General features: G+C 38.4%; 2 protein-coding genes across 2 annotated transcripts in view; one reads left to right on the top strand and one right to left on the bottom strand.

Moving 5' to 3' along the window:
* Positions 1-5,392: 5,392 nt before the first annotated feature.
* Positions 5,393-7,557, top strand: gja10a (gap junction protein alpha 10 a). The gene is made up of 2 exons (XM_044375440.1): positions 5,393-6,843; positions 7,447-7,557. The coding sequence occupies exons 1-2, from the start codon at positions 5,407-5,409 to the stop codon at positions 7,555-7,557; spliced, it is 1,548 nt and encodes a 515-aa protein (XP_044231375.1). The 5' UTR covers positions 5,393-5,406.
* A 7,753-nt stretch (positions 7,558-15,310) lies between these two features.
* bach2a (BTB and CNC homology 1, basic leucine zipper transcription factor 2a) overlaps positions 15,311-16,343 on the bottom strand; it is a 64,707-nt gene continuing 63,674 nt past the window's right edge. The window contains exon 5 of the mRNA XM_044375316.1: positions 15,311-16,272. Coding sequence (XP_044231251.1) covers positions 15,850-16,272 — 423 coding nt within the window. The 3' untranslated portion in view covers positions 15,311-15,849. The remainder of the gene's footprint in view (positions 16,273-16,343) is intronic.

The raw sequence follows: 16,343 nt of genomic DNA, 5'->3' as shown, positions 1-16,343 counted from the left end.
GCTGTACATATAAAGAGAAGCTATTGTGATTATAGTGTTTACTTGTTGTGATAAGAGGCTGGTTGAGAGAGTCAAGAGCTCAGACTCAAACCTTCTTCCTTCACCCGTGGATGCTGGTACCCCTCAGATATTAGCATTCCTAAGTGAACTCTTTTATGAGACTACCTTACTGTTTGATTATTGGTCCTGGTTTCCGGGTGGTGCCCTGCTATTATTAATTCGTATTAATAATGTTATTGAGTCTAATAATTGTCCTTCCTTTATGGTCCATATTGTTTTGTCCAATTTCTTTGACATATGCCCAGTGAGCATTTTCTCCATCATCACCTTGTTTGCCTCCATCTGTGAACACATAAAAGACAGGTTTAAAATCGGATTTGGTAGATGCACTCGGTAGTTTTGGAACTTTTTGGCCTTCTGTTTTGAAAATTATCTGGCTGTTTGTGAGAATTAAATCCCACTTTCCCCATCTGCTTGCTAAAGCTGTTGAATCCACCAGGTTTTGTTTTGAGGCTGTCCTGGAAATGAAGAAACAATGTAGATCTGTTGGGCTTGGGCTTGCTCTCTGCGGGCTCCATAAAACTGATAGCTTCCCATTTGTTCCTGTGGGTTATATTTTAGCTCTGGGGGTTTAAAGGGAGGGTGTAGCTGTTCCAGCTACAACATGTAACAGAGCATCTTTTAGTTTTCTCCACTGTGTTCGGTGGGGAGCATCCCTTCTCCACTTCTAAGCTTGCCTTTTATTTTATGGAGGGGAGCTGAGAATGGTCTTCACAGTGAAGTAGGATATTGTTGTTTATGTTTACATGATGTCAGAGCAAGTTGAGATTGAGTCAGACACAAATTTGACTGACTCATCTCGAACTAGCCTAACAGAGATGATATCCCCGCTGTCTCCTTTAATTGGAAAAAAAAGTCCACACACTGTCAATTATCTCATTAAATCATAAAGGCACCATTTTGGTCAGATGGAGTATTTTTATAATTAGGATTATTCAGATCCTTTATAAGTAAAGGATCTGAATAATTCTTCCACCACTGCCAGAGGTCTAATCAGGCAGAATAACAGAAAACACCTGTGTGGGTATGCAGGGCTTTTAAGGAACAAAAATTCTGTATAATTTAGCAATAAAGGAAACATATTTTTGTACTGTAGATGTATTCTTAAAAGCACAAATATAATTGTATTCTAAAATAAGTTTGTGTGCATTAAGAGGAACTGACAGGAATAGCAGTGTCTCTTGAAATGTTTTTTGTATTGTATTGTCTGATTTTACCTGAATTTAAAAGTGTAACCAGGGACAGAGGATGCAAGTTGGTTAGATTCCCTACTTACATTACATCTGTTGCACTACTTTTTGTTATGTAACAACATTTATCTACAGTGTCTCTATTAAAGAAACTAACTTTTTTTTTTTTGAGAGGGATCTGGAAGATGAGGGGGCGTGTTCTGATCTGGTCTAGAGTGCCTCAGAGGCAAGAAGCAGCAGTGGTTAAAAGTTAGTGAATGAACTTGAAAGTCCTCACAAGGATATCAAGACTAACATGTGGGTGAGTTAAGGCACAGTGTCAACATACAGGCAGATTAGACAGTCCCGCCCTCACTGCTCAGCTGTCAGTCAGGCTGGTGGGCGGAGCCCCTAATGAGGCAGCTATTGGTTGTGTAACCCAATAATCCTGGTGTGACATCTGGCATTTGGCCTCAGCGACCACATAGCAGCAGCTTCTGAAGGGAAAATCAAATCAATGCTCCATTGACTCTGTCAGCGTGTGATGGAAACCTAATTAAAGGCCCTCCAGGCACAGCTGGTCATTTTATGCAGCCAAGCACCAGGGCTCTCAGATGAAGCCAGTAATATGTACTATTGCTTTACTCTGAGGGAGGGGTGCTGTGGGCATTCGCTGAGCAACACAGTGTCAGCATTCAATATGCTTAATTCATGCGTATGTGCTTGTTGTGCCATTGTTGAACCATTTTTTGACATACAGCACTGCATTCTGGTCTAAAATACATTGCCTCAGTACACTATACACAACCAAACCAATGCATGTTATGTCACTATTAGGCTGCAGTACAAAAGTCAATAGAATAAGTTCCAAAAAATGGTCTTAATACTGCAGAGACAGTTAAAACATCTAAATTAGATCATCACTTAATTTTGGTTTGTTTATGAATTTCATTTTCATGAAATGAACTACTTGTTGTAGTTGCAGTTTTCTATTTACACACCTAGCAGACACATGCATTAATTCAGCTTCTGTTTGGTCTCCACCAACTCATACGAAAAACATTTGTATTTTTGCTGCCATATGCTCCACTATGTTCACTAGCTAGTCTCTAACTGTGTCTGTCTGCTTCTGACAGTGGGTTTATCAGAACTTTTTCACTGAAAACAGCTGCTACTGGAGATCAGCTTGATGAGAGCGGTGTTTGTGGGATTTAAAACCAAAACAACAAGTTAAAAGAATCTTAAAAGCTCTGCAGAGCTGAGGGGAACTGCAGAGTTGGTGATAATGCTCTGTGGGTTTGTCACTATGAACGATCTCTTCCACGTTACACATAATCATTTGATTCATTGTTTATATAAAAATACTGATTAGTGCAGCTTTAACTTAACTAAGGTTACATTTGTAACTTGTTACTCTGACAATGTTAAAGGTTTACATCAATAATACTTTTAAAAATAACACAGGAAAGCATATAATTATTTTATATTATATTTTATATTTAAAAATGTGTTAGATTTGAGTTGAGATAAATATTTATCATCTGTCAACATGCTACTGTTTGGGTTTAGTCTGCATTAATCTGATACCATACATCTAATCTGATCTGCACATTTCTGTGCTGAAAGAATAAATACAATATTCTGCTTTTTAATACCAAGTATTACTCTTTGTCTATTTTTCCCAAATGTTTTATTCATAACAAAATCAAAATGATGCCACGTTCAGTCATGTTTGTACCTGTTCTTTCAGAGTTTTCATGTTGAGACTTCTGTGCCTGCACATACTTTTTTTTGATTGAACTGACACAGCAAGGGTGCCAGGCAGTCATGCATGCATGTACATGGACTCACATACATAACCCACATTAAAAGCTGTGTGCAATAAAGATGGCAGGTAGGACACGACACTGAACCCATTATCCACATCACATTGACTTAGAGAAGTCTGAGTTTGAACTGTGGCTTCCCAGTTCCGTCTTTATGTTGAAGCAGGCCCTATGTGAAAGACAAACCATAAACAATTATCTCCTTTCTCTGTCAGAGAGGGTCATGTTGATGGCACTGGTTGGAGTTGGCACTGCTGGCGTGGGAGAGGGGAGGGGAGAGGGGGGCATTGTCCCGTCGAGAAGTGATCGATGCTCACATCCTGTGAACCCAGCATGTAACACGGGAGAGCACTCCTAACACAGGCAGCCACAGCACACACAGAAACACAGAGAGACAAAGACACAGGAGAACAAGGGGATGTGTATTGGAGTTTGGGAGCGACACAAGAGGACTTCCAAACACCTTCATGGGGTAGCCATCCTGACGCAGTGAATTCCTAGGATGCTTATATAAACATGATGAAGTGCATCAAGAGGCAAAGAGGGAACCCATACCAGTGAAATGTAAGTGCTTCTGAGATTGCTGTTTTGTCATACACCTAAAAGTGTGACTTTGCAACCAACAGTTCCAGGAATAACAAATGTAAAATAATTTTCTCAGATGGCCTAAATGGTGTTTGTAAATGTCATACTTTTTATTGTTATTGTGAAAAGACAGTAAAGGCTCCAGCTGATTTTTTTAACCAAAACCAGGCTACACACATATTTGGATACTTATAGAAGGGAAAATCCACCCTAAAATATAATTTTCATGTTATTTCTATGACACTTTTGTGTGTGAATGCCACTGTATCAGGAGGAGTTGTCTGGTAAATGCATCAGGTGCTGGTCATAGCAGTGAAATATTTAAAAAGAGGATGACCGTACACTAAGCTCCAATAATTTTACTGTATCACCAATCTTTCAATTACATGGTTCACATTTCAACCACACTTTTCTCAAGCCCTTTAAAAAGATCCAAGTGTGGTTGAAACATCAGCGACACAATCAAATTATTGGAGTGTAAGTATGTGTAAGTGTATCCAAACACCATAATTGTAGTAATGATGTCATCCAGAAACAACTTATGGAGCTGCTCCATAGTCTGAATAATGGAACAAATGCTAGTTTCAATGACAGCAGCCATGGTGATGTACTGAGCTATAATATAAATTCAAATCAAACTGATTTGATCGAGTATCTCAAACAAAAGCCCAAAAACGTAATCAGTTCGCTATCTTGGATTGTAATAAACTGTAATAGATAGTGCATGTGCACTCAGGCTTTATTACATTAAAGTTGTGTCACAGTGCCGGGCCACTGTCTTGCTTGTCTCGGTTCGGTCTGACCTGACATTTGCTCAGGAAAAGCATAATTTTAACATAGGCTGTACAGAACATGACTCACAGTTATCTTCCTTAGTCAGACATCAGCAACACACTTCCTACACAAGACTGTATGAGGACATCACTTGCTAGGATGTCACTGCCCACTAGTGTTTCTGAATACATTTGTTGAGAGAAATGTGCCATGCAGGTGCAGAGCTGGTACTGATATCATATCTAAAACAGCTAGACAAAACAATGAGCCACACTGTTGTACTGGGTGACATGTTCCTTCATTACCATGAACACATACACTGTAGTTTATTTTGACTCAATCCTACACACACTGCCAGAAATACTCACTAGAGCACCAAATATGCAGGAATCAACTGCGGTAAATAATAGTCTAATAGTTATTACAACTTTATTTTCATAGCCTTGGCCACCAAATGGTTATGATAACATTGCACTCACTGAAGTAACTGCTCAGGTCTTGGAACGCAGCAACATTGATACAAATAGGTCCAATGTGGTAACAAACACGAACAGTCATGTCACATTTATATGAGAGAGAAAATGAATGCAAACAGAAAATTACAGCCCAAACTATCCAACTTTATATTTCAACTTAAAATAGTGCACTTCAGTTTGTTTACAGCCTGTCTGATCATCTGACTGTTCGTGTGTCTTGCCTTGTTGGACGTACTTTTAGTGATGTCTCCGCATCCTGAGATCTCAGTAATTACTTTGGTGAATATATTACCATCAATGACAAAACTGATGGCCAGAGCTATGAACATGAAACCAAAGTTGTTATAAACTGCAGTCGTCCTTCATAGTAGGTTTTTGCACCTTCATAGCAAAAATGTACCTAATGGCTTTGTGAGGCTGAAGTGTATGTGAGGTGTATGTGAGGCTTATCCAGGTGTGAATGCTGTGTCTCCACAGTTTGAGGTCATGTGGCAGTGAAGTGGTGAGAAGCTGACCATGGGTGACTGGAACCTGCTGGGCAGCATCCTAGAAGAGGTCCACATTCATTCCACCATCGTGGGCAAGATCTGGCTTACCATACTCTTCATTTTCCGCATGCTGATCCTGGGAGCAGCTGCTGAGGATGTATGGGATGATGAGCAGTCTGAATTTGTTTGCAACACTGACCAGCCAGGCTGCAAGGCAGTCTGTTATGACCGTGCCTTCCCCATCTCTCTCATTCGCTTCTGGGTCCTGCAGGTGATCTTTGTCTCTGCCCCCTCACTGGTCTACATGGGCCATGCCCTCTACTGCATCCGAGCGCTGGAGAAGGAGCGCCACCGGAAACGAGCCCAGCTGAAGGAGGAGATGGATGAAGCTGAGCTGGGATTGGATGAACAAAAGCGCATGGAGAGGGAGCTGAAGAGGCTGGATGAGCAGAGGAGGGTCAAGAAGGCTCCTCTCAGGGGCTCCCTGTTGAGAACCTACATCATCCATATCCTTACACGCTCTTTGGTGGAGGTCTCCTTCATCCTGGGCCAGTATGTACTCTATGGTATCCAACTTGAGCCACTCTATAAATGTGAAAGGCTGCCTTGCCCCAACAGTGTAGACTGTTACATCTCCAGGCCCACAGAGAAGACCATTTTCATGGTCTTCATGATTGCAATCGCTGGTGTGTCACTTTTCCTCAACATTCTGGAGATATCCCACCTGGGCATCAGGAAAATCAAACAGACACTCTATGGAGAGAGGTACATGGAAGATGACAGTTTGATTTACAAGTCCAAGGGGAAGGCGTCCTTACCGCACCTTTGTGTAATGAGCAATGTATCACCTTACAATGGGCCGTTGACTCAGACCTTCAAAGTGATTCCAGAGGCAGACATGAAGCCTCCTAATTACAATGCCGGGCTCAAAGCCAACCAGGAGGCCCTGAGACACAACAGCCTGGCTCATCTGGGACACAGTCAGACCAGCTACATTTGCCCCCAACCAAGGATGCCACCCAAGTCTAGCCAGAACTGCTCAATCCAAGCCCCCCAAACCCATGAAGGTCCAGAGGTCCACACAACCATGGTGGACCACCATCCAGCTTGGGGTTCTGCTACGTCCAATGTAGAGGGAAGTGCACCAAGCCATCAAAAAGATACCCATGAGGGAGAGCACCCTCACCCCAGCCATTTGGAGGCTCTGCTGTCCAGTAGCACCTTAAGGCCCAGGGCTATCAGAGACCTGCGTGAGGATGAGCGTAGGGAGTCAATGGGGAGTGAGGTCCTGCTCCCCAACCCCAGGAAGACCAGCTTCATGATCAGGCCGCCATCTGAGAGCTTGTCGTCAATCAGTGGCTGCACAAGCCCTTCATTACATACCTCGGAGGAGTCGGATGAACTGGGCTCCCTGCAGGGAGACATGCCCATGATGCCGCCTCCTGGGGGGCGGAGAATGTCAATGGCAAGTAAAGAGCAGAAATTGTCATGTGTCATATTATCATGTGTCCAAATCACATTTCACACTAGAACAGGATGTCAAAGTTATAAAGTAAAGAGTACAGCTGACAGCATCTCCCACCTGGGTTTCTTCTGCAATTGTTGTTCAGACCATCACTGTGGTAATCAGTCATATATATATATAAAACATTAAGCATCATCAAGACTGTTAGTATATTATCAAAGAAGTCAAAGGGAAAGAAATCATTCACTCATTCCCTGTTAGAGTCATGTAGTCCATAAGCTACATAACAAATGTGGCCAAAACATGCCACAGTAGAGTGAGGGAACAAATTAACTTAACTTAATACTTGAAGAGTGAAAGATGCAGGAGGAGATGAAGTGATGGATGGACAAGAGAAAAAGAGAGAGACGAAGATACGCTTCAGTTTTGACAGTAGACCAACTAAATGAAAGGCAATTTGAAAAGCAAAACAGCAACAACAAAAGAGAGGAGTCCATGTGCTGTCATTACAGGTAGTGCAAGAATGGATGGTGACAACCAGACCTGGTCCTAGCTATAGGCGATTTAGGCAACTGCCTAGTAAATCTATTATCTGCCCTGCAGAAGCACCAGATACAGCCTCCTCTGCCCAGCCTTGGGAGCTGGACACACCTGTTGCTGCTGAGACAGATGAGCCACTTTCAGCCAATCCTGCTGACTGGCCCTCACATCTGATAGACATATATATATATGATATCATACATTGTGATTGTAATTAGAATTTTTTTAGTAAGTATTGTAATAAATCTTCGGAACCATTGCTGCATGTATTCATTTATTTATCTATTTAATTTTGACTTTTATTTTAGTAACAACATTAAAATAAATTTCATAAAGTAATATTGGACATGAGAAATATGTTCATTAGATACATATTACTTAGTTACTGATACGGGATCTAAACGTAAAATATTCTGATAAAAACTGATTAAAAATGTACCATTGAATTCTATTTAAAGTATATAGATTATAACTAATCCTCTATAAACACACCAGCCGGACTCCATAGATTTCATGTTTTATATTTTAAAAAAATCCTTATATTGCTGCCTCATCAACAATGGCATGGCCAAACAACTGAGCATCAATAATGTTCCTGCAGAAAAATATGTATATCTACACACTGTGTTTTTCTTCCAAAGACTAATTTTAAAATAGTAGTAGAAGATTTATTTGTCATTCTTTTTGTTTTTCCCAGATGATATGTCATGTTTATAGAGATGTGTTTATGCATTTGAATGAATGATAGAATCGTTGCTTTAGTCAGTTGGACACATATTGAAAGATTCTTGCTTTACTGAATTGCATGTATGCTCTTTGTGGTTTATGTTCAGCACCAGCTGAGTTACAGCTGTCTTCTTGTCTTTCTCAGAGTATGTTTCTGGATATCTCTTCTATCATGAAGAAGTAAAAAGAAGAGGCTAACACCATGGCCATAGGAGCTGTGTTCCAAAGCCCAGCTCAGTGTGGGGGAGAAACTGTATCAATGATCCAGCCATCAACATTGATCCACCACTCAAGTCACATGGGGCCAAAACCATTCAAACAGTCAGTCATGATGAGGCAGTGGACTCAGTGCCAAAGCCCTTCTGTGTTTGGATTAGAAGCACCTTAGAACGCATACATGTGGGCACTAACACGAAAGGATTGTATCTTTTTAAAAATGTGGACATCTTTCCTTGTGTTGGCTGTATTTTTTAGAAACAGCACTGTGGATTATGAAGCAAATTCCTCAGAGGATCTGTTTGCTTCTATAACATGGACTGTATAAGCTTAAAATACATTTTTCTAAGTCAAAGACTTGATTATAATCTGTCTGAATCTGTGTATAGTCATTTACATACAGTCATTTCATGAAAAATTATGAAAATTTCTATTATATTCAGATTAAATGCTTATTAACAAAACAGCAAATGTTTTGTCAACAGATATTTAATCTCAATCCACACAACACCACACTAGAATTCTCATGCTTTTTATTTTATTTCTCAACAAAAATTGCCTAGACAAAATGTTGTTTTTTTTCTTCTTTAAAACCTTTTTCATATCAAATAAACAAAACATGACATGTTGCACAATATTTACAAAAAAATCAAAACTAAACACAGGTCATTTGAACATTCAGAGATATAAAATGAAAGTAAAAATGCTGAATCTGCATATAACAGTCATGTTGCAGGTACTCAAAAAAAAGGACACGTAAAAAATGGCTCACCAAAATCTACAAATACAATGATGTAACCACTGTAAAAAGTTAGAAACAACGCCACAGAAACTGTCTACATGTCTATCATACAGTCCTTACCCATATGAAGAGGTATGCTGAATCATCCAGGTAGATAAGTGTCAAGAGTCAGTTCAACTGAGGTGTAAATAAACCTCAAAAGTCATAATCTGAGATTCAAGCGAAGCTGGATTACAGCTGCAGTGGCCCCCGATTTACGCCTATTGTAAACAGATCGCTTTAATAACTACTCCCTTTAGTCTGCCACCATGTACTGTAATTACCAATGAAGGCCTTTGATTTCAAAATGCTAACTTCCATATAGGAAAGAGCTCTTTCCTGATAACCACTGTGCAATATTTAAACAATAATTGTTCCTAGATTAGTGCTGCATTCAGAGATGTTGGAAAGTTGGAAACTCTGACATCCTATGAAGAGAAATGTGATGTTACAGCCATTTGAGTATCAAAGTAGGATCATGTCAGTAATCTGATGTCATATTTATATGGCAGCATACAGTGGAAACAAAGTGGTTCTCAACCAGAGACCCAAGAGTCTGCAGGTTTTTGCTTTAATCTACTGATGAACAGACCTTCAGCACAGAGAGACGATCACCTGCAGTGTTTGAAAACATGCAGAGTCTTGGTGCCCCATGCTACATGGATTACTGTCAAAAACACAGTATGATATTTTTCTAAAAATGCACGTCAAGGGCCATACAAGTGGTTCTTGCAGTACTTACATTATTGCTGCGAACCATTTTCCATATACACTCCTGGGTTTTTGAATGCTGTCCAGGCAGCTATCGTATTTGATTTTTTCTGGTACAATCTGATAATCAATTTGCAGAGACTGGAAACTTGCTTGGATTAGCTAATCCATCAGAGTGAACATCACGTCTGCTTTTACTGTTGTCAAATTTTTGCTTTTGTGGCATGGTGATGCAGCTGTAAGTGCAGATTGATTTGAAAAGTCTGCATTGCATTACTACACGCCAATAATGTAACTCTGACAACATTAAAAGCATGTGATGGATTAACTAAATCAAGCAAGTTTTAATGTCTCCACAAGTAGATTGTGACACCATGTTGAAACCAATTCAGAACATATTCTACAGTCTACAGTGTGTTTTGAAGAATGGTTAGCAGCACATAGTATATGCAATATGAAGTAAATGGGTAAAAAAAAAAGAGAATAAACACTGGTATTGTTCTTTAAATGCATATTAGCATTTTTAACCTCACAGCTATCAAACAATATGATAAATTGTTTTGAATTCAAACTTCCACTTGTGTTACGGATGTTCTATGCTAACTAATACAATGCTGCTAGATACTGATACAGTACAGTTGCTGTTGCATGTACAGTATATGGAAGAGGACAAGGGCCACATGGAAAAAAGGGCCAAAATGAAAAAAGTGAGTATTCTTAAGAATTTTATATGTTTTGGTCTGATCTTATTCCAATTCGAGGGAAAATAAAATAACTAAAGAAAACTGTGCAGCGTTCATGTTGCTCCCTGACCTCTGCTGGACTTGGATCAACTTGAAATAACAGATTTTTCACATCTCTGATTGCAGCCTTCAGTTCAACCAGTGGTAAGAGTAGTTTCTATTACATTTTAGCATGAGGAGAAAAAGGAGGGAATGTTTATGCTTGATAACATCAGAAAGTCAAAAGGAGGTGAATCATTTCATGGCATTTATTCATCTGTTTTATGTTCTGCAAAATGCATATATGGTGCAAAGAATTGAAAAAGAAAAAAGAAACGCAAGTTTTGCGTAGTATAGATTATTAAATGCTACAAAATGATTTGATACCTCATTTTGATGTTTATTCAAGTGTAGCATCCTTCAATTTTCTTGAGCTCAAATTACAGAAAAGCCACTTATTAATTACATCGAGTAAATTGTCAGTTTTTAACAGTTGGTATTCTATTATGGTATATTCCAAGGTGATGCTAAGAAAAAAAGCATCTGGCTTTTCTATATGGAGATCCAAAGTGGTCAATACTGAATAAATAAGATGCTATATAACAAATAATCAAATTAAAAAATATATAATGTAGCCGCAAAATTGTGAAATAATCAATACATTTTTAAAACTTTTTATTATTATTATTATTATGAAATGTTAATTTTTATTTCATTCCAGGAATTATAATTTCTTTTTGTTTTTTTCCAAAGCCAGTTTTTATTTCACACCATTTTCATAAAATGGAGTAATTATTTCATAATTTCATTACATATTTTGCCAGTATTTATTGAAATGATTATTTATTTATTTAGTTACTATTGAACATTTTGTGTCTCCATATTTCCAAAGGGGTCATGAGAAGAAGCTTGGTGAACAGTGAAACAAAAAGTCAGAAGAGGAGTTGTACTGTTGTGTCTGTCCCTCTTGAGACTTTATCTGAGACAAATACCGCACATTGTCAGAAGGGGCCACATCCATGTCTTGAGAAACTTGAGAAACTGTTGCAACTTTTGCAGTTTCTTCATGCTGCAGTGTTGTTTCTAATTAATAAAATCCCTTGTTCCCTTATTGGATAGTTTGGCCTCTGTAACCTCTAAGGCAAGAAATTGTAGCTGCACTTGTCAGATGCTTATTTTTCTCACAAATTCATCAACACTTTTAAGTTATGTAAAAAAAAAAAAAAAAACTTTTCTATTCAACTTAAGTCTCAGCTCTTAATTTATATCTTTACAAAAAAAAGAATAGGTAATACACAAAATTGTAAACATACACCCCTTTAAGTTAAAATATTACAACTTAAGTTAAGTACATGTGTGACTTGTAAATAAAGGCTTATTTTTTCATGAAATTGTCAACAATAAAAAAATACAACCATTGACAAATCAACTATAAGAAAGAGTCGCAATTCTACATTTTACATCTATGCAATTTCCTCTAAACCTCACCCAAACCCCCAACAACAAGAGTTCAAATAAATAAATTAACAAGTTCACATTAAGGAATTTAAGTCTATGAAAACCAGCTGATCAGTGTTCTTCTGTGTATTCTGAGAAATCAGTACATCATAATGAGATTGTCATTGGTTTACAGGGTCCTGTGGTTACAGTATATCATGGGTAGTATCAGTTTATTTCCCTTTCAATACCGTGGGCAGATTTGTTTTTATTGTTAAAGCTAGTATGGTCACGTTGCCATTATCTACTGATTCAACTGGTTTTATAAATTCAGTTAACTTCCATTAACTCCCATTATTTTAAGAATTCCTAACCAATTTCCACAAGTGCAATGATATCATGTAAATTTAATTCTTTTTAAATTCTAGTTTGCTCTTACTTTACTAAATGTGACTTCACTCTAATCTTGATGGCTAAAAGCTCAAATGCATCCGGTGTTCAAATCCAATGAACCTGCTTCACTGTGAAGCTCCACTGTGAAGCTGAGTGTTGGGCAGCAACAAGGCAGACAGCAACAGCACTCACCCCTGCCACGTGCCTCACTATCGACTTTTCAACAGCAGATGAATTTGGCATCTCCCTAACTCAATAATGCACCAGTGAGTTTGTTTGAAGCTTTGAACTTCATACTGTGCACTATTAAGGATACTGATTTGTATGTGGATATTGATCATTTTGCTGTGTGTCCCCACAAAATTACATATGATATGCAAATTTGATAATGTAGGGTGTCTAACACCCAGATCCTGTACCAAATACTTTTAGTAGGGCTATCTATGTACTATACAAGAACAGTGCAGCTAAATACATGATTACTGTTAGGTACAAACACTAAATTTTTACTACATATAACACAATAAATAAATGGGTCAAAAAGAGCACTTATGACTTGTTTATGCTGATGTTTAAAGGACCTTACCAGTGTTTTTTTTTTACAATTTTAGCTCATTTAACATGGATCATATTTACTTTACTATAATACTGTCCATTTTCCAAAGCATAACATTATGTTTCTTCTACCTTCCAGAGGACTATTGATTTCCATTCATTTCACTCTATAATAATGTATGATATATTTATTAACTAGCAGAGTCGCTTGAAATACGAAATACATCACAGAAAATGTGTGTTCTTATTTTTGATAAGCATTTTATCCATTAATTATTTCAGTTTTGTTGTCCTAATGTGTAGACTTTTCAAGTCAACCTGGTATAACACTTTCTGGTAACACTTTACTTAACAGGTGCCGTAATTCCTTATCATTTCTAAAGAAGTTTATTGGAGAGGACTATGTTCTCTGGTACTAATTATGTAGAAATAGAGATAATGTAAAATGACTGACTTAAACCCACAGATATGAATTTGTTAAAAATGTTATTTTCTATATTTGGTGAATTGTATAATTGCCTGTAATTTACAACCACACAGAGAGATAAATAATTTACATTTTGGTTATTTTGGTACCAATTCATTTTAATTCAACTGAACTATGTATAATTATTACAAAATGACATAGTCCTTTTCCAGGAATATTCAAGTTTCTTGTCAGGAAATTATAAGGAAATTTAGAACCTGTAAAATAAAGCATTATCCAGTTTGACCACCATGTATGTAACTCTGACAACACCAGAAGTAGAAAGGATGTAATGGTTTGCCTAGCTCAAGCAACTTTCAACTTTCCTCATGTTGATTTTCATACTATACAGAGATGAGTGAAAACCAATGATAAACACACAGAAGCAGTATAGCAGACTTTGGAAAATGGCCAGCATTAATGTAAATGTACATTGGCATGATCCTTTAGTCTATTTGGATACCCAGTGATTGGCTTGGGACTTGAGTTAAGTGCCAACGTCACAATGTGTTTGTTCATATTCAATGCCCAGCACCTCTTGGAGGTGCTGGGCAGTGCTTCAACTTTGTAATGTAGTTCTGTCTCTTAGCGCAGATTTGAAAAAAAAAAAAAAGGCAGAAGAGAAACATGTAGAAACATCCATCTGAGTACAAGAAAAAGTAAAAGTGAAGTTTGACAAAAGAAATTTTGCATAATGAGAGTTCATGTCACCATTTCATCTAATGTAAAATTTTACAAATACACACCTTTGGTAACATTTTACTTTAAAGTCCTGTCTCACTCAACAATTACTTGGTCACTTGAAATATTAAGTCATATGCCAAAAGGAAGGCTATTTTATGTCGTATCATATAGTTAATAAGGTAAGGATTAGTTCAACATTTTGGGTAATATACTTATTTTCTTTTTTCTGAGATGAGAAGATGGATATCAGTCTCATGTCTGTGTGTTAAGTCCAGAGCTGCTAGCCTAGCTTAGCATAAAGACCAAAGTTCAAAAATACACCTCCAAATTTGTGGTTTTAGTAGGAGTTACATGCTAGAACTCTTTCTTGGCTAACCAGATGCTATGATTGTGTGAAGCTTTCTGAAATCTTGTCCCATTGTTCAGACCATGAGTATGAGGAGCGAAGTTGGAAAAAAAAAATCATTGATGTTAGCCTAAAAGTTGCCTCCACAGTTTACAACAGCCTGCGTTAATTATTAGAGGTAGTTAGATTTAGATGCATATTGATTACATGATAGCAGCTTCACACATATTAGCTGATATAGTTAGTTTTTTTTAACTTTCCCTTTGAAAAATCTTGTATAAATATGACATCACTGATATGCAAATTAGCACACAACATCTAGCGGCTTTTCAAGCTGGTTTTTAGCTACTTTTCATTGAATATAGTTGGCAACAGTGGTGTCAACAGGCCAGGAGCAAAATGGCTGCAAAGCCACCATTGCTAGAAGTTACATCTGAATAAAATTCAGTATTAACACTAATACAATCAATATAGCTGGTGTGACTTTTGAAGGCTAGCAGTGGGGGTAACCATCTTAGAGTAATGTGCAATGGGAGACTTTTCTGTTATTCCAATTCTGCCAACATTGCAAGAATGCAACATTATCACAGTGATGTTGCCAGGTTTGAGACAAAATCAGAGCCTGGACCAACTGCATCTGGTAGCTCGCACTATAGACAGACGTGCTGAGAAGATGGATAAACCTTTCTCAAGAAATACTAGTTGCAGCAGTCTCTCTTAAATTTAAATTGTGACATTTCTATTCATGTATGGGTTAACCAAACAAGATAGATTGTGTCTACAAGTCTGCCAAGTCTGCTTGTTGACAGGGATGTTTCACTTTGGACAGAGCCAGGCTAGCTGTTTCTTCCTGCTGCCACTCTTTATGCTAAACTAAGCTAAGCTAAACAGTTTCTGACTGCATCTCTGAACACACAGACATGAGATTATCAATCCTCTCATCTCACTCTGGGAAAGAAAGCAAAACCCATAATGTTGCCCTTTTCCCTTAAGTAAACCAGAGGTGACAGATTCTCAATATTAAAACTGACTTGGAGATCAAATATGAATAATTTACTTCAAACCACTCATATGTACTGAAGTAATTATCAAGATTTGACAGGACTGTAAAGTAAAGTGCATGTACATGTTAACAGGGACATTAGGCTACTGAACATTCTGAGAAATTCCTGAGTTTAACCTCCCATGATGCACGAGGAGGGAGGGAAGCTGACAGGAAGAAAAAGTCAGGATGAGACAGAGAAAGAGAGAGAGAGAAAGAGAAAGCTGCCAGTGCTTTTGTTTTATCACCTGTCCAAAAATACCTATTGAACAGTATTGCTGAGAAGACAGCCATGTGTCGTCCATTACAAAAAAAAGAAAAAAAAAACAAACTTCAAATATCAAGGTATAGACAAGTATGAATAGACAAAAACTTTGCCACCAGACTCTAAGTACAGTCATGTCTCTTCTGTTCCTCCGTTGTGCATTTCTCAGTCATTTCCTGACAGAAATCCACTGTTACAGTGGGGCTACATACTTCCTCAGTGGATCCAAGCACCAGTGCACACTCTGGGTTCTCCTGCTCCAGACCAGACACCTCCACCCCTGACTGCCTATCCTCTAGCCCCCCCTGACTGGAACCCATCTCCGACAGACATGTAGCTTCATTTTGTTGCGGTGACGTGCCCTCATCAGAAGAAGGCGATGGCGGGTTGGATGTGAGGTCAATACTGGCAGAAACAGCGGGTGGCTGGCTGCCCTGCACCTCCCTACACACTTGCTGGGAGAGGAAGGAGAGGTTCTGCCACAGCTCAGACATACACACCTTCAGCTGGTTGCGCTCGCTCAGCAGCTTCTCCTTCTCACACACCTAAGTTAATAAGACAGAGTGTCATCAGGTCAGCATGGCAGATATACTGTACATAGGGTATACCCAGACGG

Source organism: Thunnus albacares, chromosome 15 (genome assembly GCF_914725855.1).
Source record: "Thunnus albacares chromosome 15, fThuAlb1.1, whole genome shotgun sequence".
In the NCBI taxonomy this organism is placed as follows: Eukaryota; Metazoa; Chordata; class Actinopteri; order Scombriformes; family Scombridae; genus Thunnus; species Thunnus albacares.
This window is presented reverse-complemented; position numbering and strand designations above follow the sequence as displayed.